The sequence below is a fragment of the Microplitis demolitor genome, chromosome 6 (genome assembly GCF_026212275.2).
Source record: "Microplitis demolitor isolate Queensland-Clemson2020A chromosome 6, iyMicDemo2.1a, whole genome shotgun sequence".
NCBI lineage: Eukaryota > Metazoa > Arthropoda > Insecta > Hymenoptera > Braconidae > Microplitis > Microplitis demolitor.
Window position 1 is genome coordinate 1116160 of NC_068550.1, and position 24039 is coordinate 1140198.

The window sequence follows — 24039 nt, forward strand, 5'->3', positions numbered from 1 at the left end:
CTTATCCGCGGATCATGCTCGGATGTTGGCGAGGCGAATAGAAGCTGCCAGGACTGACGGCATGCAACTCTGACAGCGGAGGGGCCCGCGGGCCCAGCGATGTAGCGTCCAATCGCGTGACGCGAGCTCCTTGTGCGAGCTGGGCCCTAGTGAAACCGATTGGAGGCCACGGCGGGAGCCCGGACCAATCCCAACGCGGCCTGTTGCTCCGGGGAAGGTGTAGGCCGCACCCAGTTTGTCCCTCCCTGGCAGAAAGTAGACTCGGGAAGAAGCTGGACCCCGGTCGTCTTTCTGGTAGCTAAGGCCCCGCGGGCGCAGTAACCCTCGAGTCTTTCTGTACGACGGTCTATACCTTGGCGTCTATCTGCCTGCCTGCCTATCTATCGACACAATAAACTACCAGATCTACTGCGCGGATTTATCAGAAAACAATACCGGTAATCGTAAAACAGTAAGTGCGTTGCGCGATTCCATTTTTAACTGGGAGTATTGTAATAGAGTGATTCGACGGACTGGTGGTTACTTTGCCAGCGGCGGTTTTAACCCAACCAAATGGATCATGTTTGACAAATGCGCTTTGAACCTGGTTCCTTTTTCGAGGAATTAACTGAATAGTGAATTTGTGGAGAAGCTGGTTAGAGTTGTGATGAGTGATTAAGCTGGTTTTAATAATTTAAACACTGGGACATTGCTTACTTATTATTTTTGAGTATTTTGAGAGAGATTCAAGTAAGAAGAGGACCAAATGCCGAATCTAGACTACTACAACACTGCAAGGATGCATCAAATGGTAAATTTTATTCATTTTTTTGTCTTCATTGTACTTTGCCCTTACAATTGACTATCACTGTTACGAATTTCTAATGTAATTTTCGTGACACTATTTTCAAAAAATCAAATGACATCTTGGAAAAATTCGAATTCGAAAAGTACTCTAATTAAAATTTTTATTAAATTATGTCCAAAAAAACTCTAATTGCAGAATTTTCAGGAATTCTATTTCAAGTTCTAATTTTGAAAACAACTTTTGACTGAATAGTGATACAAAGGCGATTGAGCTGATTGTCATAACTCTGAAAAACTATAGTGAGAAGTATTCTCACAAAAAATTCTGCAAATTAGCGCTAGTGCGAAGCATCGACTTTTGACAAGTAAAAAAAAAGCGTCTATATAAATATATTTAATTAATTACAATAAATCAGGTGGAATTATAACATCAAAACAAATTACCCAACACACTAAAAACATGCCGGAGGATTTAATTGACCCGCACAAAAGAGTAGCTCGTCACGCTCAGGTGGGCGGTCGGGTCTACTCTCGTCTACTCAACTATATACTCTCACCTAAAATATTTGCCCCGAGTATTTATCCACGCGCATTCATAATCAAAAGTTTACGTAGCTCTGTTGGACCGTAATGAGGGATACAATTTAAACAAACGGCTGTAACCCAACAGTCTGTGTACTGTAGTACACCGTGTAAACAAATATACACATACATATTTATGTATATATATTACAGATACAAAAATATACCTCTAGATCCATTCAACCGAAAATTGAGGCTCGAATTGAGAAATCAAGTCTTCATTTTTTGACTTTTCAATGCTCATGTGTGTTCGCGCCCATTTCAAATAGATGCATCAAAATAATGGATAATGGATTATAAATAATAAGATATTGGGCCGTAAATAAAACTCAGTGTGCATTTTGTACGGGGAACGGCAAACGTAATGACAGGTCTCAAGAAGTAACTCGTAAAACGTTACCACAATGAAATAATCCTCTGTACTCTCAACAGTAACCACCAACAAAACGAGCCTTTACCAACATTTTACCTATAGTTTTGCGCGTGCCTTACATTACTTGCTTAATATATACCCATGCATCATCAACTTTATGTGCAAAAAGTTTTTTTTCAACACCTTCTTGCATTCGTTTAAACATTTTTTTGCTATTCCGACAATAATGGCTCATAAAATTTCATTTATGCTCAAAGATTCTTCATGGAAAAAAATTCATTAACGATTTCATGCATATTAACATTCAGTGCATCAGATGATTATGAAATTTTCATCAAGATTTTCTTTTATGCAACTTTCAGGAATAGTTTTTTCAAGATTAGACTATTTCAGTCTATACATGCCGAAATTTTGAAAAATTTATCGGAATGTTTTGAGTCATGTCGTCTATAATAGACAAAATTTTCAGTAAACGAAGAGAAATTTTGCATGCATGTGGGCAATATTGTCCAAAAAAAATTGAAAAATCATGAAAACTCTGAGTAGATTATTTTCGAAATAAGAATGAGTATTTTGGTCAGTATCAAAATTTTGATCAAAAATAAAAATGCATGGTCAGAATCATGTCATGAACTGAATGTTGGTGTGCAGGGAAAAAATCTGATTTTTTCGACAGACGAGTCTAGTAAAATTATGAATAAGTTGAAAAAAGTATAAATATTTTTTAAGTGACATTTCAATTATAAAAAGCATTAAAAGTTTATAAATATATAGTTTTATTTAAGGGTGAGATGAGTATGTAAAGCGAGAAAAGAACCGAAGCGTTGGTATTCCTAAAGCAGGACCACCTTGGCAATAAATAACCGGCGGTTTAGTCCGCGTTATTTTAACGGCCCGGTGTAGGTGATTCGAATAACTCTTCAGCAGCTTGTATTATGTTTTGTTTAACTCGGTATCGCGGGTTCGATGTGATGCCGAGAGAGATGAAAGCAATAACAATAATAATAAATAGCAATAGTAAATGCGAAGCAATCTTGCTAACTAGTGTAAGTTGTCTGAACGTTGGACCCTAGTTAACCTTTCAGCGTTTTAAAATAAAACATTATTTTCGGGGCAAAGTGTTTATGGATTTTGAATGCTCTTTTAAAAGGTCGTTATGGATTGCAGATTATTATTTATTTATTTGAAAACAAAATACTTTTGCCAGTCGCAGAAATAGTCATGGGCTCTAGAGCTTTTGGGTTGAAAAATATTTATTGGGTTAAACAATACCGACAAATTAATCAAAGGAGAGTTTTAATGACAGGGCTATCGAGGGTAATTCCCATAATTCGAGGATCGCGGTTGAATTTTAATTTGATCGGCGCTCATCTTAAAAAAGAACGCGGACGTGTTGCGTCGGCCGGTATGTATACATATATATTTGGGTTTCTTTCCTTTGTATCGGGCTCTAATATGTGTGCTTGAGTCTTTTTAGTTGATTTGCTTTTGTTTTATAAGGGTTTACACGAACGGAGAATAACAAATCCTGTTTATTTTTTTAGGACATAATAAACTGTAACTGAGTCAGTCAGATTACTGTTGAGACTAAAACACCCGGAATAAAACTCGATTACTGGCTAATTTTAAATTCCACGAAAAAGTTAACAATTATTTTTAATTAATTATTGTTCAGGTTATTAATATTATAGTTTATAATTACATGGAAATATTCACGTTCATATTCGATGCTTTAATATTTTAGTTGAATTTTTTAACATAAATTTTAATTTATAATTATTTTAAATTCAATAATGTAACGTGTAATCAGAGTAGTGGAAATTTTTTACAATAGATTTATTTAATTAATTTTTCTGGTGAAAAATTTAATCATTTTTTTAATATTTCATTTAAATTAAAAAAACTTTTTATAGAAATCGAGATTTTTTTGAAGATCCTGAAGTCAGCAGACAATTGACAATTTTTGGATTTTTTTTCTTAACAAATGGATTGGAAAAAAAAAAATCTAAAAATATGCACATGTAGAAAATTAAAAAAACTATATATGCAATTTTTTTGAAAATGATCTTTTTGTAATTGATACTTTTGAGTTTATTACAAAAATTATTAGACGTCAGCTAACTTCAGTATGATATATTTTGGAGGTGGGAATAAAATATATCAAAAAAATGTAGATCTTTTGAGATCAGGCTTAGGATTTAAACGCCTGTAGATCAATTTGGATCTAAGATTAATATAAATTTCCTGAAATCTAAATTTTTTTCCAGGTTCCAAAAAGCGAGTTTCAGGTCTTCTATTTTTTCATAATGGCCATAGTGAAAATAAATAAATAAAATCTCGTTCTCTGAGAATTTCCGAGCGAATAAAAAAAAATGAAAAAAGAATAGTGTAATTTAAAATAAGCAATAAAATAAATTTTAACAAGATTGTCTACGTGAAAAATAAAAATACGAGTTAGGGGTTTGATTTAAAAGTTGAGAAGCTAATTTTTACCGATCACGTTTTCCCTTTACGTGAATATGGGCACGGGGTAGCGGTACAGGATCCTATGTAGCTATAATAAGTGGTCAAATTCCAGTAGTAGGCATCGTTACGAACCGGTAGCCTCTAATCAACTTAATTTCAGGTTGGCTTGGCCAACTCAATGTTGCCCAACATATCCGAGTCCGATATTCGGTAATTGTAACGGATTGGAATGTTGCACGTCCAGAGCCTGACTGGGTCTACTCCAACGCGTACCCCAAATTTAGTATCGCGAGTATCGCGAATCGCGATCACAATTTAGCCATCGAATCCGCCAGCTTTTTATTCTCTCATTAGTTATTAATATTTTTATTTTTTTCTTCATATGAAAAAAAATAAAAAAAAAAATTAATTACAGTGGGTGATTCAAGTTGCCATAGACGATTGATACGCAAGTGTAAAATAATATTTGGTATGATGTTGTGTATATTTAATATTCTTACTCTTGGATCTTCTTGGGCACTTGGTCGTCTGGGTGGCTTGAACTGGCGATAAAACAAACGTTAATAAGCAGGTGAGAAGTCCGACCCGCCTCCTAATGCGCGGGCCAAAGCCGGCGAGAAAGAGTTCTTACTTGTACACAGTTAAACAGATAGATACAACAAATCATTCAACTAATTACCGGTCATTTGTCTTTACAACAAATGTTACTTAGTCAATTGTTGGAAATTTTTTTATTTTTGTGCAAACAAACTGTCTAGTGAAAAATCGCTCTCAGCTTCAGAGCTCAAGTAATTAATTTAAAACTGGAAAAGCTAATTTTTCTTAGGTAATTAGCGGTATAATTAATTACTTAAATTAAAAATCATCTTAATTAGAATTAGAATTCTGATTAGAAAATTTAAAACGGCTCTCACGCCGGAAATATTCATTTTAACGCGATAACTAAAGAGAGCATTTTTGTAGAAAATTTAACGTTCTACAAAATTGTTTATATACATTTTTGTCGTATCTCTGATAGTTTTCTCAAAAATCTTGAAAATGTAGAAAATAATACTTTATTCAGTAAAAGATTATTTTCTAATTATTTAAAACGTCTCTCACGTCTCAAATACTGATTTTGTGGCATTAGTTACTGATATCATTTTTGTAGAGAATTTTAAGATCTACAAAAAAGTATTTGTACATTTTTGTCGTATCTCGCTTAGTTTTATCAGAAATTAATTTCAAAGACCTAAAACCAATAAAATAAATTAGAGTCTCAAATAATGAGTTTTAAAAAATAAATGCTCAACTTAAATTTTAATTAAGTAATAAAAAATTTATGTACCTTTTTTTACCCGAAAAAAAGGCATTTATTGGTTTACAGATATAATTAACGAATTATCTGTAATAAAGTCTCAAGCGAATAAAAACCATAGAAAAAAAATTAATAACAATAATAAAAAAGTATATGTATATATATACATATATATCAATAGGAAAATACTAGGAAACGATTAATTGGATATAGTGAACTAGAGCGTAAAAGCCGGCATTGGAGCATGTGCATATAAAATGTCATAAAAGACGCGGTCCGGATTATTGAGCACTAGGTAGCAGAGAATAACTCTCGGTCTTCGCTCGTTTGCTCAAATCAAACTGAATTCTCCTCAATATTCGACATTATATTTATACTTATACTGAAATTCAAGTAGCATTAAAAATACATATTACTTTTACAATTGCCTCAACTCCGAGTGCCACCCGAGTGATTCAATCACGTCGCAATTTCGGGGATTATATTTCTCGAGTGATAAGATCACTCTACCGCGACATTTCTGCACTCTATATATATATAATATATGTGGAATAAATGGAAATCTGTATGTGGCATGTATTAGAGTGGATCGTCGAGAGGAGAGCTTCAATCTGGAGGTCCAATTTCATGAATTGGATGAAAATACGTATTCCGTATCCATTGGGTTGGATAACGTGCGGGCCACTGCTACTACTCACTACTCCATATTCAACCAGGTAGCTCTAGCATTTATTCTCGACGGTTTTACTCATGTTAGTTCTCATCTGCAGCAGTCAATGTACACTACTACTGCTATATATTTATATATATCTATATACGTATATACGGTAGAGAGACTGGAGAAATTCTGGCGGAATGAAGTTTGTACGGCACACAGCACAGCGGCACATTATGAATATTCAACTTGACGCTGGCATGGCTGCGTTCCAATCCATTATTCATTTCTCCAGCACCATCGTTCGAATTCTCCGCTACATAAATATATATATGTATATGTATTTTAGTATATACTTGCGTATGTGTTCACTGTTCTGTATTATATTTTTTGCGATCACGCAAAATATCGATTTGCATTTTATTTATTTATTTGGAAATATATATATTGTATGTGTGATATGTATTTTAAATTTGTGTGAAAGTGTAAATGTGTGGAGACTGGGTTCAGGATATAGATGTATATTTTAAGATTTGAGTATTAAATTGCCGATAACGAGTCACTCGGAACCTGCGGTTTGACCTTTTGAACCTCGGCTCCACCACTTCATAACTCAGCGCTTTTTTTTTTACCTTTTATCTTGAGAATGCGCTTAAACTATATATTTAACTCATTTTTAATACATAATTATTGAAAATTTTTTTATTTAAACTACACTTTCAAAAAATTTTTTTTTCATCCAAATATAAAATATAAAATCATTTTTTTTACTTCTCAACTTTTTTTTCCATTTTGAATTTTTTGTTACTCCAAAATGTCCAAAAATTGACTCCTAATTTTTTTTGAATTACTGAACAAGTCCACTGCAAAGATAATTTTTTTACTTCCTGTCATATTTTTCTTCTTGCGAAAATTTTCGTTAAAAAAAAAAAAAACTATCTCAAGTCATTTATTCCAATTAATATTATCCGGGAAGTAAAAAGTATAAAATAATGATAATAATAATAAATATTATAACTACAACAAAAGACACGTGCAGGATAATTTAGTAAATGAATCCTTAACAAGTGTCACGCCTGATACTTTCACCCTCAATCCACCAATCTATCGTCTCTTATCTCCAAACACGATCGTATTAAACGCACGTTCTACGTTCTACTTTACCCAAGCATACATTTACACGGACTCAATACCCTCGTACGACACAAACACAAATCTGAATGCGAACCCAAACACTCCAGACCAATACCAACATATTATATAATAGGAGACGGTGACCCGGAACGCGCAAAGATAAGAGCGACCCAGCGCCCGCCCGATATAGAGAATGCTATTATATCCCATTTCTCCCTAATGATCCATCATATCGATCTCTACTGTGATTACACGAGGAGCTTACACACGTTACACAGTATATTATACACACATGTGTTTATGATTGCAGGTAAGTGACCGAGAAGCCTGGCGGTTATCTACAAATTAGAAAAAACAAGACGTTCAGATGACATTCAGATGCGACGGCGTCGGTGTCGGCGGTACGGGCGCGTGTTTCCAGCCGAGTTTTAGTGCCGTTGACTCATCTTGCTGGGTGAGTTTTCGCTTTCAATTCTCTGCGTAAACATCAAGGAAAATAAATTTATCAGGAGTCTGAAAACTCAGACAATTTAAATTCGAAAAATAAAAAAATCCAATAAGAAACCAGACCGTCTTTAAGTCTTAAGTCTTCAGTCGGGGATCTATATATATATTGTTTCTTTTCCTTTGCTTTCAACAAATTTTATGTCTTCACCCTCTCACCCCCTCTTCTCTCTTCCTCTTTTCTCTTCTCCGTAAAATTTTCTGTCCTCGTCATTTTCTTTAGCTCTCAAACAGGTAAATAACTCTAACGCCGTTTACTTGGGTTACCTCGCAGTTTATAATAGAGATTATCTTATTTAAGTCTCTCGAGACTTGTTTCAGTAAACTTTTAAAAGAATAAATAAGGAAATGAAAATACTGAGAAAAATTATTTGATAAAAAAATTATTAAATTAATAGATAGTAAATTTATTTTCTTTTACCTGAGCTTGGAAAAATATTTATAGGCTACAAAGAAAAAAAAAGTTTAAAGTCTCGAGGATTTGCTTCACAATGAGATCAAAGTATTTATTAAAATAGCTGATAAATCTGAGGCATCTAAGTTGCCGTCGGCGGCGATTTCACAACCTGAGTCTCGATAATCGACATGAGTAACGACATGGACTACATATGTCCACCCGCATAAACTATCCAGCATATTTATAGTTTTTTTTTTTTAGCAGACTTTAGCTTGCATATATTACAAAGTTGGCACTCGTTGTCAGGGAAAATACTGTTGAATTATGCGTTATTAATTATAATTCACGGCAGCGTGTTATTAGTGCATTAGGCGAAACCGCCCGTCGCGCTTTTGTATTCGCCGCGAGGTAAAACACCCAAAGCTTTCTAATTAGCTCTATCTTGAGAGAGGATAGTAGATAATAGAAATCAGGTCCGGGTCTAAGCTCAAGCCCATGACCAGGTCCAGGTCTAGGTCCAGGTCCAGATTTAGATCCAGGCTCAGGTCCAAGTCAGAGTTGATAAATACTGTCCGCGTTTTGTGTCCCCTTAGGCTTTGATGTGAGACATAACAGACGAGACTCTGATTAAAGCGACATATATATGTAATGGATGTTTGTACAACATACGAAGATATATATTTTGTGTAATTAGTATTATCAGTTTGCGGGTATTACCTGTTGCACTAGATCCGTTCGATTCTTGGATTATGTAACAAAACAGCTACCCAGCCAATGGAGAAGATTTATTTATTGCATATGTATATATATTTATAGACATATATATACGGTATAAGGAGTTTGTAATCATGATGACTTTTACTTGCGAGCTGTCGGCAAGGTGATGATGGACAGGAAGAAATGCCCATTCCAGGCTCTTACACACCTCCATTATCATATTTATGACCTAGCAGATCCTCAAGGCAGACTTTAATGTTGGTAAAAAGGTTAAGAAATACATAAACAAAGCGTTAGTGGTTAATGATTTAAAATATTTTCTTGGGGAACTTATGAGGAGTCTGAGAAGACATCAGGGAATGGGGAAGAGGGGGTTAACTCACCTAGACCTGGAGTTTTAAGATTTGGAAAGTGTCTCTGGTTGCATTGGGGTGATAAAGTGAAAAAAATTTTGTCGGGGTGAATTTATGTAGCAATTAATGCTACTGACGCGACTGCTGTGTAATTATAATTAGGCAGCAACGCCCTCTGCCCGCCTACGCCTTGAAGCTTTTGCATAGAATATGAGAAGGAAGTCTTGGTCTCAGTGGACGGGGGACCTACGTCTGAGGATTTAAAAAAGTAAAAAGTGTGGATGTAATAATGATAATGGTAATAAATAAAAGAGTTAAAAAAAATTATAAGGCTGAAAGCACGAAGAATTTTGCGAGGAATGCGAACCGCCTTAGGCTCAACAGGGTTATAGTCAGTGGAGTCACGAGCGGGAAAAAGAGCCGCGCACGCGTTTATTCAAATGACGGTGGATCTCGCACGAAAGGTGCCCAGTAAAAGGAAACAGTCTTGTATATCCTTACATTTTGCAAAAGTGTTGCCACAAAGATGGATTGAGTGCACACATTCTTGCAGTGTCCAGTTATTGCGAGCGGAGGTTATTTTTTAGCGACGCGGACTGAGGACGCCATTTAGTCGATAACTCGCGTCACGTGACTTGGCTATAGTTTGAGGCATAATTTCTTAGAGCAAATACCAATACCAATAGGATTACCATTACCAAGACAAAAGTTGAGGATAGGATTACTGTATACATGCTCGGGTATCGGAGATCGGTATGGCTGGAATGGCAGGGACGGGGCGGAAAAGGGAGCGAGATGCAAGAGGGAACTGTGCGCGTGCCTCAGGGCGAGAGGAGGAACGAGAGGTCTTAGGATCTTCGCGTGCCCGGCCCATCGTGGTTATACAAGAGTTAAGAGTTTGTGTATACATACAAACATATACGTATATATATGAGACGAGTTGTATTGGCTCTGGCTCTCTTGTTCATGGTCAGAGGTCATCCTTTAGCACGAGCCACCTTCTTCAAGATAGACGGGTTCTCAACTTATTTATTTATATATATTATATGTACAAATATATACATATATATTTAGATATATACGGCGCATTACCCCTCTGCGGGAGACGGAGCTTCCTCGCAAATGGACCACCCGACTCGATCACTTTCGCGTTTTTTTTCCAAGTGCCCCAACTTCCCCGTCGATGATTTCAATGTATGTCAGAGTTTTTTTGCTTATATTTTTTAGTTAAAAAATTAAGTACTTGTAAATTGTATTCATGGATTCTGGCCATCCATCCTGGCATCGTTTCCTCTTAATTTCGAGCGGGTGTGGCTGAAGTTATAAATCTTGCTCAAGGTTTTTTCGCGTCAGTAGGATCATTAATTGTATTTTTTTAACTATTTTACATAAATACACCCAGAAGTTTAAGTTTGCAAAACTGGTCCTTTTTTTTGCGAGCATGACCTCCAGCGTGACCTCTCGCGGGTCCAGCTGCGGAGATTTTAGTGATTGCCGTTGCAGATTTTTTCTCGTCGTTCCTGTGTAGGATAAAAAAACTGACGGCTGGCCACCGATACGCAGACTCTACTTTGCCGACCGCGGACTTATCCGCGGACGATACGGACTCTGCACTGACGACCGTAGACCCTGGGTAAGTTATCGGTCGCACATCCTCGGCCGGTAGATGGGTCTGGTTTATTCAGTGGCTAAAAAATTTTTCTAACGGGAACTCTTAAATTATATCCCTGATTAGTAATTGATTGATAATACGACAAAAATGAGAAGCTGAGCTCTAAGCGGACAAGTTAATTGACTGGCGGTTAATAAAAACCGGAGGCTATCGATAATATACAAATATAATTTATCAAATACTCGTTAGCGAAACGATCAATTAACCGCAGCGACGGATATTCTTTAAGTAAAACCGGTAATCAAAACGTAAATCATTACTGATATCTCCTCGTTTACTTTAACATGATAACAAACGTAATTAATTTACTGGGTGATTAAACTTTTATCGACTATCTGCTCGTGAGCTAAAAATTATAAATAACTAAACTCGATGGCCGATCGACGAACAATAACTTTTATTCGAACGGACGTTTTACATCAGTGAGATTAGACTTGCGTTTGATGGACGCGAATAATGGGATAGAAAAAAATGATACTTGTTATGAACAAGTACTCTATTGGTTTGCGATATACATACATACATATATATTATATTATATTATAAATATAGCGAATCCCATTATGCAAACGTCGTACCGATCGATCATCGATTCGAAAGCCCCAACTGACACGCATATAATCAAATAATAATACAAACCGCAGGCTAAAATCCTATTGAACAGAACGAAATAGCGATAGAAAGTTGTAAGTTGCCCATAACACAACTGCCTATCAGTTGGCTTTGAGATCGAAAATATCTCTCATGCATTAATCATTTGTATATATATATTTACTCATACATATGTGGAGCTGTAGATACTTGTATGGACAAATGTGTTATATATATATGAACTGAGTTGAGTATATAGAAGTTTATAACGACTATTGGCGATTCGAGTTGCCGCCCAATGGAATCTGTCGATCGACAGATACACGCTCGATTGTATACAGCCAATCAAATTGTCTGACAACCACTTTAGAATATTAAATTTATAAAAGTTTATATCGTATATTTTTTTTTTGCTATTTGTTACACATTTATGAACACAGAAATTGGCAAATCTGTTGATGTCGAACTCCTTGGGCTCGAAAACATTGTTGTGATACATTTTCCAGCTCTTCGAGCTTTTATCGAGAAGTCTTCTTTGATAACGCTGGGACATAAAAGTAAATGAAAAAAATTTCACAAAGTTTTCTATCGGGTGACTCTTGGGAGACTCTAGGATTTTCAGAGAAAACTTCTCAAATAACAAATAAAAATGTAGAAAGACGAAGTCTCTAGGATTTGTTTAGGATTTGTCTAGGATTTGTCTGGGATTTGTCTAGGATTCAGAAAACTCTTCTGGAAAAATAGTAGCACGGAAAAGTAAAGAAAGATTATGTCTCTAGATTTGTCTAGGATTTGTCTAGGATTTCTCTAGGATTTGTCTAGGATTTCTCTAGGATTTGTCTAGGATATTTCTAGGATTCAGAAAACTCTTCTGGAAAAATAGTAGCACGGAAAAGTAAAGAAAGATTATGTCTCTAGATTTGTCTAGGATTTGTCTAGGATTTCTCTAGGATTTGTTTAGGATTTCTCTAGGATTTGTCTAGGATATTTCTAGGATTCTGAAAATTCTTCTGGAAAAATAGTAGCACATAAAAGTAAAGAAAGATTATGTCTCTAGATTTGTCTAGGATTTCTCTAGGATTTATCTAGGATTTGTCTAGGATTTGTCTAGGATTTGTCTAGGATTTCTCTACGATTCAGAAAACTCTTCTGGAAAAATAGTAGCACATGAAAGTAAAGAAAGATTATGTCTCTAGGATTTCTGTAGGATTTGTCTAGGATTTGTCTAGGATTTGTCTAGGATTTGTCTAGGATTTCTCTAGGATTTGTCTAGGATTTGTCTAGGATATTTCTAGGATTCAGAAAACTCTTCTGGAAAAATAGTAGCACGGAAAAGTAAAGAAAGATTATGTCTCTAGATTTGTCTAGGATTTCTCTAGGATTTGTCTAGGATTTGTCTAGGATTTGTCTAGGATTTGTCTAGGATTTCTCTACGATTCAGAAAACTCTTCTGGAAAAATAGTAGCACATGAAAGTAAAGAAAGATTATGTCTCTAGGATTTCTGTAGGATTTGTCTAGGATTTGTCTAGGATTTGTCTAGGATTTCTCTAGGATTTGTCTAGGATTTGTCTAGGATATTTCTAGGATTCAGAAAACTCTTCTGGAAAAATAGTAGCACGGAAAAGTAAAGAAAGATTATGTCTCTAGATTTGTCTAGGATTTCTCTAGGATTTGTCTAGGATTTGTCTAGGATTTGTCTAGGATTTGTCTAGGATTTCTCTACGATTCAGAAAACTCTTCTGGAAAAATAGTAGCACATGAAAGTAAAGAAAGATTATGTCTCTAGGATTACTGTAGGATTTGTCTAGGATTTGTCTAGGATTTGTCTAGGATTTGTCTAGGATTTCTCTAGGATTTGTCTAGGATTTCTCTAGGATTTCTCTACGATTCAGAAAACTCTTCTGGAAAAATAGTAGCACGGAAAAGTAAAGAAAGATTATGTCTCTAGATTTGTCTAGGATTTCTCTAGGATTTGTCTAGGATATCTTTAGGATTCAGAGAACTCTTCTGGAACCTTTACCATAGCAACGATTACTATAATATTAGTAGAATAGTTACTATTATAATAGGAATTTTTCCCATATTTATGGGAACTTTTCCCAGAAAGTATGGGCCTATATTCCATAATTCCAAGTAATTATTACAATAACAGTATGGGATGATATTTCATAAATGTAATAGGAACGGTTACCATAATTTTCTTTCCGCGTAGAAAAAAATTTCATTGTAGATAGTGTTCTATTACGGTCACTAAAAATAAAAAATGAAATAGAAAAAAAAAATGCAGAATGAGATGAATAATAAAATTAAATGACTAGAACCCGTGTTCATTACAAGCTGCAATAACTCTTAATATCATGGATGCACGTGGTCATCAGTAACGTTAAAGTGAAAGATAATCGTCAATTTGAGTACAACCCCGCAATGATTCAAAGCCATATCCTCATAAGAAGAGACGCAGAGCAGAGCCAAGAAATAAGTCGCTTTGGAATTAAAACCTTTGCCGCGGGGGTGTGCCGTAATTACCGTATAATGTTCGGTAAATCTATATAATAGTTACGTGCTACATGACTGATAGAAAATGACATGGGGAGAAAAAAAGCTGAGGACACGATCCCTTTTTTATTTGAGCTGCGCTATCTTCGGCATGACGTAGCCGTCTACTACACTGACAGTCCAGAGCAAAGAGTACTGAGTGCTCGGATACAGAGTGTCATTGTCTGTGGTTGCATTATGTCGCATTAAATTGATCCCACAGTAAAAATGATAAATCGGTAATGATGGAGACTCGTGCGAAACGTCTGGGTCTCGCAATCATGCCCGTGACCCCTGATCGATTTTAGTCGTACGGAATTATTTATTATTTATTTTATATTATTTATAATATTTTTTCATTGTGAGTAATGTTGGATGAGTAGTGTAGTGATTATGTACTTGTAGAGAGAGCTACGATGTTCGCATTGTAACGGATCATCTTTATGAATGACCCGTCGTTTGGCAGTATAACAACAAGTTCTTGCATGTGGGTCTTCTAAAAAGAACTTGCCGCTTAGTGGGTATACATATTGCTTGATAAATAGTCGATTGTCATTACATGCTGAGAGTACAATTGCACATTATTATTTAATGCTTTTTTTTCTAATAAATAAATAAATAATAATAATTATCATCGTCATTGTTATTGATCCTGCAGTTAAGACAGTTGAAAATTTTTTGATTTTTTTTTCAACAAATCTATGGCAATAAAAAAAAAAATGAAAAAATGCACATGTAGAAAATTTAAAAAACTACAAGTGTAATTTTTTAAAATATTTTTTTTTTTTATAATTTATCGTTTTAGAAAAATTCAAAAAATTATTAGATTAATGTCCGACTGTAATTTCTTATAAAAATTTATCAGAACAAATGATAAGTGAGAAATTGATACGGATAAATTTTGATATTGTTGATATAATGTAAAATGGGAATAAATAAAAAAGAAACTGGACAAGGTGCAGTGGTCAGTGGGGCGTTGACCTGATGCGCCTGGACCAAACGAGTGTGAGTACAACGGAATCTCAGGTTAGGGGAGAGCATGAGACGCGGTCAAGTCGTTTGGAAAAGACAAGGAGAAAGCAATGTATGCTCACATGTGTGTATGTGCGTAAATATGTGTGCGTGTGTGTGGAGATACGCTGAGCAGAGTGAAGAAGGAAAGATGATGATGAAAAAAAGATGCGGATCGTCAGCGACAAACAAAAAAGGACGCGTATTGCTGCGGATTGTAAAAAGTATAACGAGAATAAAAAAAATTTATATATAGAATGATATATATATGAGAGAAATAAAGTAAAAGAGGATTGATTTATTTATCACCCTTGCTGATGAATGTTGCGGGCAATGTCGTCGACTTATACTTTTAGATATCAACATCAGGAAGTCACATGATGATGCAGTTATGTGAACTGACATTGTTGTCGAGTGGATTTTTATTTAGATTTCTATAGATTAAGTTGGTGACCTGGAGGCTGTTAAAATTTTTATTGTAATCTTTGATTTAAATGCCATAAAAATTTATTTTATTAATTTTTTCCTGAGAATTTAAATCTTTACTAAGAAATAACCGTTGGCTATAATAATTTGAAATTTTTTAAATTTTTTGAATTTTTTCTGTGAAAATTGAAAAAAAAAACGAAATATCTATCAAAATTTTTTTTTTAATTTTGGCACTTGAGTTTTCAAAAAATTCATTAAAAATTTTAATTTAAAAAAAAATTAATGGAAATTTGTATTTATAAATAATTTGAACATTTGAATGATGATGTCGAAAAAAATATTTTTTTAAAAATTGAGTCATTTAAATTTCTAAAGAATAAATTTATTACCAATGGAAATTTTTCGTCACATCAATTTAAAAAAAAAAAAAAAAAATAATTTATAGCTACTTTGCAGTCATTGGATGGATTTTTAAAAAAATTTTTCACAATCTCAATTTGAAGTAGTTTGATACTCGAGTATGAGTTCCACCTGGTAGAATATTATCGGTTTAACGATTCGATCCATCGGAATAATGCCTACTCGTGTACCACCGATTATTGACCATAGCAAGCCATAAAAAAAATAAATATAAATAACTAAATAAAATAATCCAACAATATAAAAAAATAAAAAAAACTGAACATTATTACATGAAGGTTGAATATAAACGAGTAACGAGAACGCGTGCTGGAGAATATGATATCGCGAGTGGCATTTCTCGATTTCAAAACCACAAACCTCCTTGTTCTCCATTCTCCGCGAGCTTTGTCCAACCCAACGCAGTACCCAGCTGTCTATACAACAGCTTACATACCTCCATATACTCATAAAACTATTGCCAATGGAATATTATCACACATAATGGCTCGCTAACTTGCTCATTATTAGCCGTTTTGTGGTTTATGAATCCCAGTCCACAATCTCACCCGTCTATTAGCCAAGTATCCAGAAAAAAAAAAAATAAACCGGCACAGAGTACTGTTTTGTTACAAATAACCTGCATCCAAACAGGATCCGAGCGACAAATTTTTAAAAAAAATGGAAAAGGAAGGAAAAAATTGAAAACGCCGAGGACTGGGATCGAACTGGCTTTTACTCGGTTAGAAATATCAAATAGTTATCGTTTTGTCCAAAGAAATGACTCGGCACTTGTATTGGTGGTTGGATCGCCATGTGAGTGTGTGTCCAAGAAAAGAACTTGTCCCAGTGGCGATAAAATAACGAGGTAAACGAATTAATCAGCCGTTGAGCGGCAAAACAGATCCTGCTACCACGTGATTGAAATGGTAACGACGAATCTGTTGCCAGCCACACCCAGGCCTGGTCCACTCTGGACAGTCTGCATGATAAGATGAGAGAAATCTCGAGCAACTGCACAGTGCACAGATTATAAATAAAATAAATAGAAGCGGAGGTGAAAGGGAAGGGGGGGGGGCAATAATATATGGATAATTTGTGGACATCTTGGACTGAGTTTGCGGTATTGAATTTTTTTTTTCTGTTGTATATATATATATATATATGAATTGTATATGGGTTTTTCCATCACGGGACAATGCCACTGCGGTGATACAGACGAAATGTAGGGTGACTCTTCCCGCTCGCTATCTGCATCCGGCAGACTGCAGAATAGGCGAGAAAATATATGCTAGGAGATTTCTCCCGGGAGCGTATAAAGCGGAGACTCCTTTTTTCCTCAATGGCTTGTATCGATGAATCGTTTTCATCTAGCTCTTGATATACGTGATGATGTCTTGATGTCTTGTGTCATGTATCCTTGCCTTTTATATATATACATATATTTATATAAAAAATATACGCAGGTGCAATTTATGATAATGCTGAGTCAGATATCGGCATTCACCGCGAATAAATTTATCACATTTATTTTATATTCAATAAAAAATATTAATTTTTATTTTTTCGAAATTAGGTTCAAAAAAAAAACGACGTTTTGAAAAAAACGTTGCCCCAGATTTCTAAATAAATTACAATGAATTTAATTAAGGATTAAATTATTACGAGAGCATGATAAGAAAGTAGAGGATCTAATTGTAGTATAATTAAATAATTAATTAGATGCCAAAAAATAAAATAAAAATGATAAAAGATGATGGTCGTAAGTTGATCTAATGTGAACATGAGTTGATCTGCGGTGAAAGCCCCGAGGCTCTCCAAGGTCCATGCCACACAACACTGGCTGCTACTGGGATCGATTTATCCACATAATACATATACTCAAACATATAACTGGCTAAACTATATATACATATATACAAATAAAACCCGCTCGACAACAGTTATCCGCGTTCATTCAAGGTGCACGACTACAACCACTACAACTTCACATAAATAAACTAACAAACAACAAAGAGCATAAGCAAGAGTGAGAGGGCGAATGTAATGCAGCATAACATAAAGATAAGGAATAAGAAATCTATTCAGATCAGGCAACTCCATCTGTCTCCATCTGTAGCAATCGTATATCTAGATAGACCGTAGCCATAAACCATTTCCATACAATTTGTAAGCTCTGTCTTCCAGACTATCATCAAGACATTTGAATAGTATCAGCAGTTAGGTCCTCATCGGCTTAGGCTTCGTCTCTGCCACCAGTTACCTAAGAATAGAGATGCTGAATCGGTTGCGTTTTATTGTATTGCTCATAGAGAGAAAGGAAATAATAATAAGAAGAAGATGAGCTGGCGCAAGAAGAGGAAGAAGAAGAAGAAGAAGAAGAAGAAGTTTAAAATCTGTCGATGGAGAAGGGAGTGAAGAGTAAAGTGGCGATACCAGTGCCAGTGCTGCGAGTGGTCAAGCAGTTAAACACTTGCTCGAACGCAAGATATTTTGCCCTCTCCTGCCTTGGGCAAAGACTTCTCTCCTCTTTTCGCCTCTAGGCCATTCTCGAGAACCGCGCGCGCCAACGCAAGTCTCCATCAGGTCTCACCGACCTCCACCAATACAAATCTTTCATTATCATCATTATTATATTTATACAACATATATACATATATCTATATACATACATTATACATTACACTGTCGGTTACTACTTACACGAAATTGCGAAGCTTTTCCTAACTTTCCACGTGATGACCACGTGATTAGTGAGTGATATATTTTTGAAATGTGCGGCAAGTTGATATATTTTTAAATAAGTGACATGTGTTTGAAATCGATATACTGATTGATGGTTCATCAAATCAGGCAGAGGAAACTAATCAATGGTATGCTGAAGAAATAACATCTGAGTACAGGCTATGTCGATACTTGATGACGTTAAAGTTAATAAGACTGGAAATATGTCACCATTAGACGAAGTCGCCTCGCCAGCGAGTGTCGAGTCGGACCTTATTGCTGACAATATGTTGGAGGAGACCGAAATCAGAGAGTGCAAGCGAAAACGCGAAGCACATGAGGGACTGAGCTTGAGGAAGCTGCCGTCACTTGACGATTCTCCGAATAATAATAATAATAATAATAATAATAATAATAATGATAACAGTAGTAACAACAACGACGTGGGGTTTGTGCTGGAGGAAAGTGTGGACTTGGAGGAAGTAGAGGACGTAAGTGAAACAAATGTTATATTTTTGTTATAATTGTCATGATAAATATGGGGAGGGAAAATTGTAGATACCGGAATCGCAAAACCTGTTTCCGTGTTCGCTTTCTTCGGAATTGCCTTTAAGGAGACACATCTCGCCGCGGGCTGACTAAAGACGAAACGTAAATGCTGGGATTCGTTTTGTCAGCGAGATGGAGACGACGATTCGCGGGAACTGATGAGAGTCCAGAGGGTTCCCCAGTCACCCTCAGGGTGCCAACTGTTTGACTCACACCTTGAGGCTACTGGAGACGCCCGTTCTCACTCGGATGTTACTCATGTTTATCTTACTCACTTCTTTTTGCTCGCTGGCTGTTATTCGTTGTTATTAAATAATGAATAAATTTATTCCCGATGACCTCTAAACAGGTTTTTTTTAATTTATATTCTAACACGTTTTTATTTTAAAAGAGGGGGGAAATGGGCCGTTAGAAAAAATAACACGTGTAAATTTATTTTTTTAAATTTAAATTTTTCAGTAAAATAAATATTTTTCTTTTCTTTATAAAAAAATTTCAAGAATTTTGTACGGCCCATTTTACCCCGAGAATTTATCTGACTTTGGCAATTGTAAAAATTAATTTTTCATTACTTTAGCTGCGTGCAGTTGAGTAATTTTGAATATTTTTTAATATTAATTGTAATTAAATGGGTTGAAAATGAAGAGAATGTAAAACGTGCAAATGAAAGATAAGTTTTTCTTTATAAAATATATATGAGTATATTATTATTATGACGGTTGATACATTGCCTATTGTAGCGGTAAATAAACGAGCAGTTAACATTCTTAAAGAGTGAATCCTACTGCAATATATAATAATGATAATAATCTCACATCAAATTGATGTTAAGTGTTTATAGTTTTTATTATATATTTTTATAATTATGTGAGATTAATTGGCATCTTTCAAAAGAGGTGAGCTAATATTAAACGTCATCATTTTGTTGGCGAGATCGGGTAAAATTACGGATTAGGATGTTTGGTATAGAAGATTATTATGAAATTATTAAATGGTGACCGTGAAAACGAGCGTTTGCGGTGGGTAATACCTAGAGATATGTTGCTGTTATTATTATTATTATTATTATTATTATGGGTGTAGGATAGGCTGTATTGTAGGTAGTTACTGAGAAGACAGCGTGAAAGATTCGTGCTGCGGTTTTACTTTGCACATTTGCCACGCGCTGCTTGCGGGCATTCCAGTCACTACTTTTCAACGGCTTATTTTAATAATAAATTTTATTTATCTTAGACATTATGTACTTGTTCTTATTTATTTTAGGATTTAATTATATGATAAGTAAATTTTATTTATATTGTCAGTAATTATGAGAAATTTATTTCATAAAAATTGGATCAAGACAAAACGATAGATCATAAAAAAAAATATTTGAAAAAATTGCATTTATAGTTTTTTTAATTTTCTACATGTGCATATTTTTTTTTTTTTTTTTTTTTTTTGAATCGGTTTGTTAAAAAAAAATAAAAAAATATTTAATTGTCTGTTAACTTCAGGATCATCAAAAATTAGGGAATTTCAAATTTAAGAGCGACATAAAAATTTTTTATCATAATTCAAATAATAATACAATAAAAAAGGACCAATAGAAATTCTCATAAATTTATACTATAATATATAAATGTCTAAAAAAATAATTTGTGATAAAATAAAATTTGAAAGCGAATGAATTCGTCAATTAAAATACCATAAATAAAAATATAAAATAAAATAATATTCCTAGTAATGTAATATAAAAACAAACGTTAAATTAGTTGTCTTGGTCTCACAGTAAGCATGCAAGGAAAATCTAACGACTTAACTCCGCATTATAATTTCTGTATATTTGTCAAGCGTGTTGTTTCAAACGGCCATGCCCAATAGAGTACGGAAGAGTAAACCAAAAAAAATCATTGAAAAAAAACCATAGCCTGTAGATGTTAATAAACATAAAAAGAAAGAGTGTCATAAAATTTTTTTCCAGACTTTACTATATTTTCCTGTACCGTTTTACGTCTGCAATTTTATTTTGAGGCAAAGTCGCATATATATGCATACATACATATATATGTTTGTGTATTTAACAACTGCAGAAGCTATTTAACTATTTACCCTTTTCTTTTTAATGTCCGTGGTAAATGTATACATATTTTTATTCGGCTACTTATCAAATAAAACATTAAAATGTTGAGACGTGGATCACGGAATTAACTATTTACATAATTGTCGTTAAAGTCGTCGAATAAAATGTAATTATTTACCGCTACGCCATAGACTTTAAGCCAATGTTTGTATTAATGTGTATATTAATATATATATGTATATTTATATATTTATATTAAGTGCGGTCTCGAGCTCGGGTACTGCTATTGGTGGGCACGGGTATAAAATAATAATTAAAGTATGGATGTATGTAAAAATAGTGTATTTTCTAACGGCGACGGCGACGCTGACGGCGACGGCGTGTTAGAGAAACTTAAGGTGGATTAAATACGCACTTCAAACATCCTCGTCACTGTCAAAATAAGTAGGTCGACCTATCGAGTTACGCCTCTCTCAAAAAACGATGCTTCCACGTCCACATCGAGATCAGAGAGATAATTACATTCAGAAATATAATCGATAAATCGATTGCGAAATAACTCAATTTCACAAAAGGCTTTTTTTTATTTTTGCCTTTGATTAACAGCTATACCTTTTTTTTTTTATTACGATACTGCTAATTTTATTTTTATCATTTAATTACAACTTTTTTTTTTATTTAAATTTTTGAAAAAATAAAATTTTTTTTCTAGAATTCGTCAAAAAAATTTTACTGATTTAAAATTATTCCCCGATTTAAAAACTACAATAAAAAATTTTGTCTCAATTTAAAAATTTATCTCGAATTAAAATACTCGAAACATTTAAAAAAAAAAAAAAGCCTGATCGTAAAAAGTAAAAAACCATAAAAGCTTTCACTTAAATTACCTCAACTCGTAAAAAAGTCTCATAACAACGGAGTTATCACACATAAAAATGTTATCAATTAGTCGAAACAATAAATAGCAGCTTTCTATTATGCTAAAACAATAAACAGATATTGATAGATAATTTAGTCGTATATCAATTGTCAATCAGCATAACGTCTCGATTGACATGTTCTTTTCATCAATCCCACCGAACCCAAATAAAAATAAAATAAGCCTCCCAGGCTCTTCCGGCTTAATCCCCAGCTGTCTATATATCCGCGAACGACAAAAAACAAAAACAAAAATATAAATAAAAACATAAGCCAGCTACCTCATAACATAAACAAGAGCTTTCACGCGTGAATTTTTTATGCTGAAAATAATTCATACGTCCATGCATCTCGTGCACCTCACTCGTGAATTATCATATCAGCTTGTTCTATCCTATCCAGAGCAATAACTAACCATGCCCGCGGCTAATTCGTCTAGACCCGCGATTTTATCTACGCGATTTTACTCCAACACCAGCATCAGTATCAGTACCAACACTAGGTACCAGGTACCAGGTACACGATCCTATTCAGTATTTATATATATATTTATATATATATATATATATATAGACATGTAACATTGATCAGGACACAAACGGATTGATGGATGGATCGACCACGCGAACGGGCCATTTCGAAATAATCGTTTGTCACACGACACCAATATATATATATATATATGTGTTGCTAAACTCTCGCTCGACTTTCTTCCTTATTTATTATCATTATATAGATTTTTTTTTTCACACACCACATTTTTTAGTCTTTTATTTTTCTTGAATAAGCTATTACTTAATAACGTTTTTATGAATTAATAAATTAATCTTTAACCGTACCTGTAATTATCATAATTCATAATAAATTTCTTTAAGGTGTAAAGTCGGAGAATAGAATTAAATTTTTATTTTTTTTTAAAACTTACCATAAATCATAATATGAATTATTATTTTTTTACTCTCACTCGCATTTTAAATATTTGTTCATTTTTTTTTTTTTTTTTTTTTATTCACTGATTTATTTATTGAAAATAAAATAATAAACACATCAATTTTTGTCAATGAATATTCATAGGAATGCAAATGAGGTGAAAAAAAAAAATAAAATTAAATTGGATGAAATTTCAAAATTATTTAAAAAGTCAAATCTTGGGTAAAAAAAATTGAAAGTTTTTTTTTTTTAAATTAACGCCATTGCCATCGATCGCAGTCTATCGTTAAACTAATTACGCGGTTACCTATTATGGATTTGTGTAGCAAACTCCATAATCCCTCGGCTGTTTAAATACAGACAGAGCTCGTAGACGTCACTCACGTACTAGGCGGGAAGTTTTAATGCCTGAGCAAGATTGCTATCAATTACAACTACATACTGCACTTTAGACAACATTATGTATCAAATAAAACTATCATTATGTACATTGTAGCTAAATAGTATGTATATAACTATATAAATATATATGACTATATATTAATGTAAGCAAAGTAGATAAACTAGAAAGTCCAAGACCCCGAGGTGTAAGTGAAGTGTATCACGACATTTAATTGCCACTGTTATTACGCTGTCTTACATCATATATTTTATTAAGATCCAACAGCACTTTTATTTTAAAAAAATGAGTACAAGTATTTCTTGCTCACTATTTACTATTAAGCAGACCCTTGACCTTTACTACGAGAAGCTCGAAGCTCAAGCTTGTAAACTCGTGGGAACTTAGTTGGTCACTGATGGGATTGAGACTGAGACTAAATAATTAGACCTTCAAATTATTACGGCATTAAGTTGCGGTATGGCCATTATTACTTGTACGTTATCTTCCATAAAGGTACATGGCTACTCGGCTTTCAAATCACTTAATACTTTTTCTTATATATTATTTTCTGT

The 24039-nt window shown here is 34.2% G+C and overlaps 1 protein-coding gene across 3 annotated transcripts in view; it reads left to right on the plus strand.

The window, feature by feature from the left end:
• The first annotated feature begins 352 nt into the window (after positions 1-352).
• LOC103575662 (transcription factor AP-2-epsilon) overlaps positions 353-24039 on the plus strand; it is a 51235-nt gene continuing 27548 nt past the window's right edge. For 2 of the 3 annotated variants that reach the window (XM_008555518.3, XM_008555519.3), the window contains exon 1: positions 18398-19117. In XM_008555518.3, coding sequence (XP_008553740.1) covers positions 18809-19117 — 309 coding nt within the window. In that variant the 5' untranslated portion in view covers positions 18398-18808. Of the gene's footprint in view, positions 791-18397; positions 19118-24039 lie in introns of those variants that run through there. The other variant, XM_008555521.3, reaches the window with a different exon arrangement.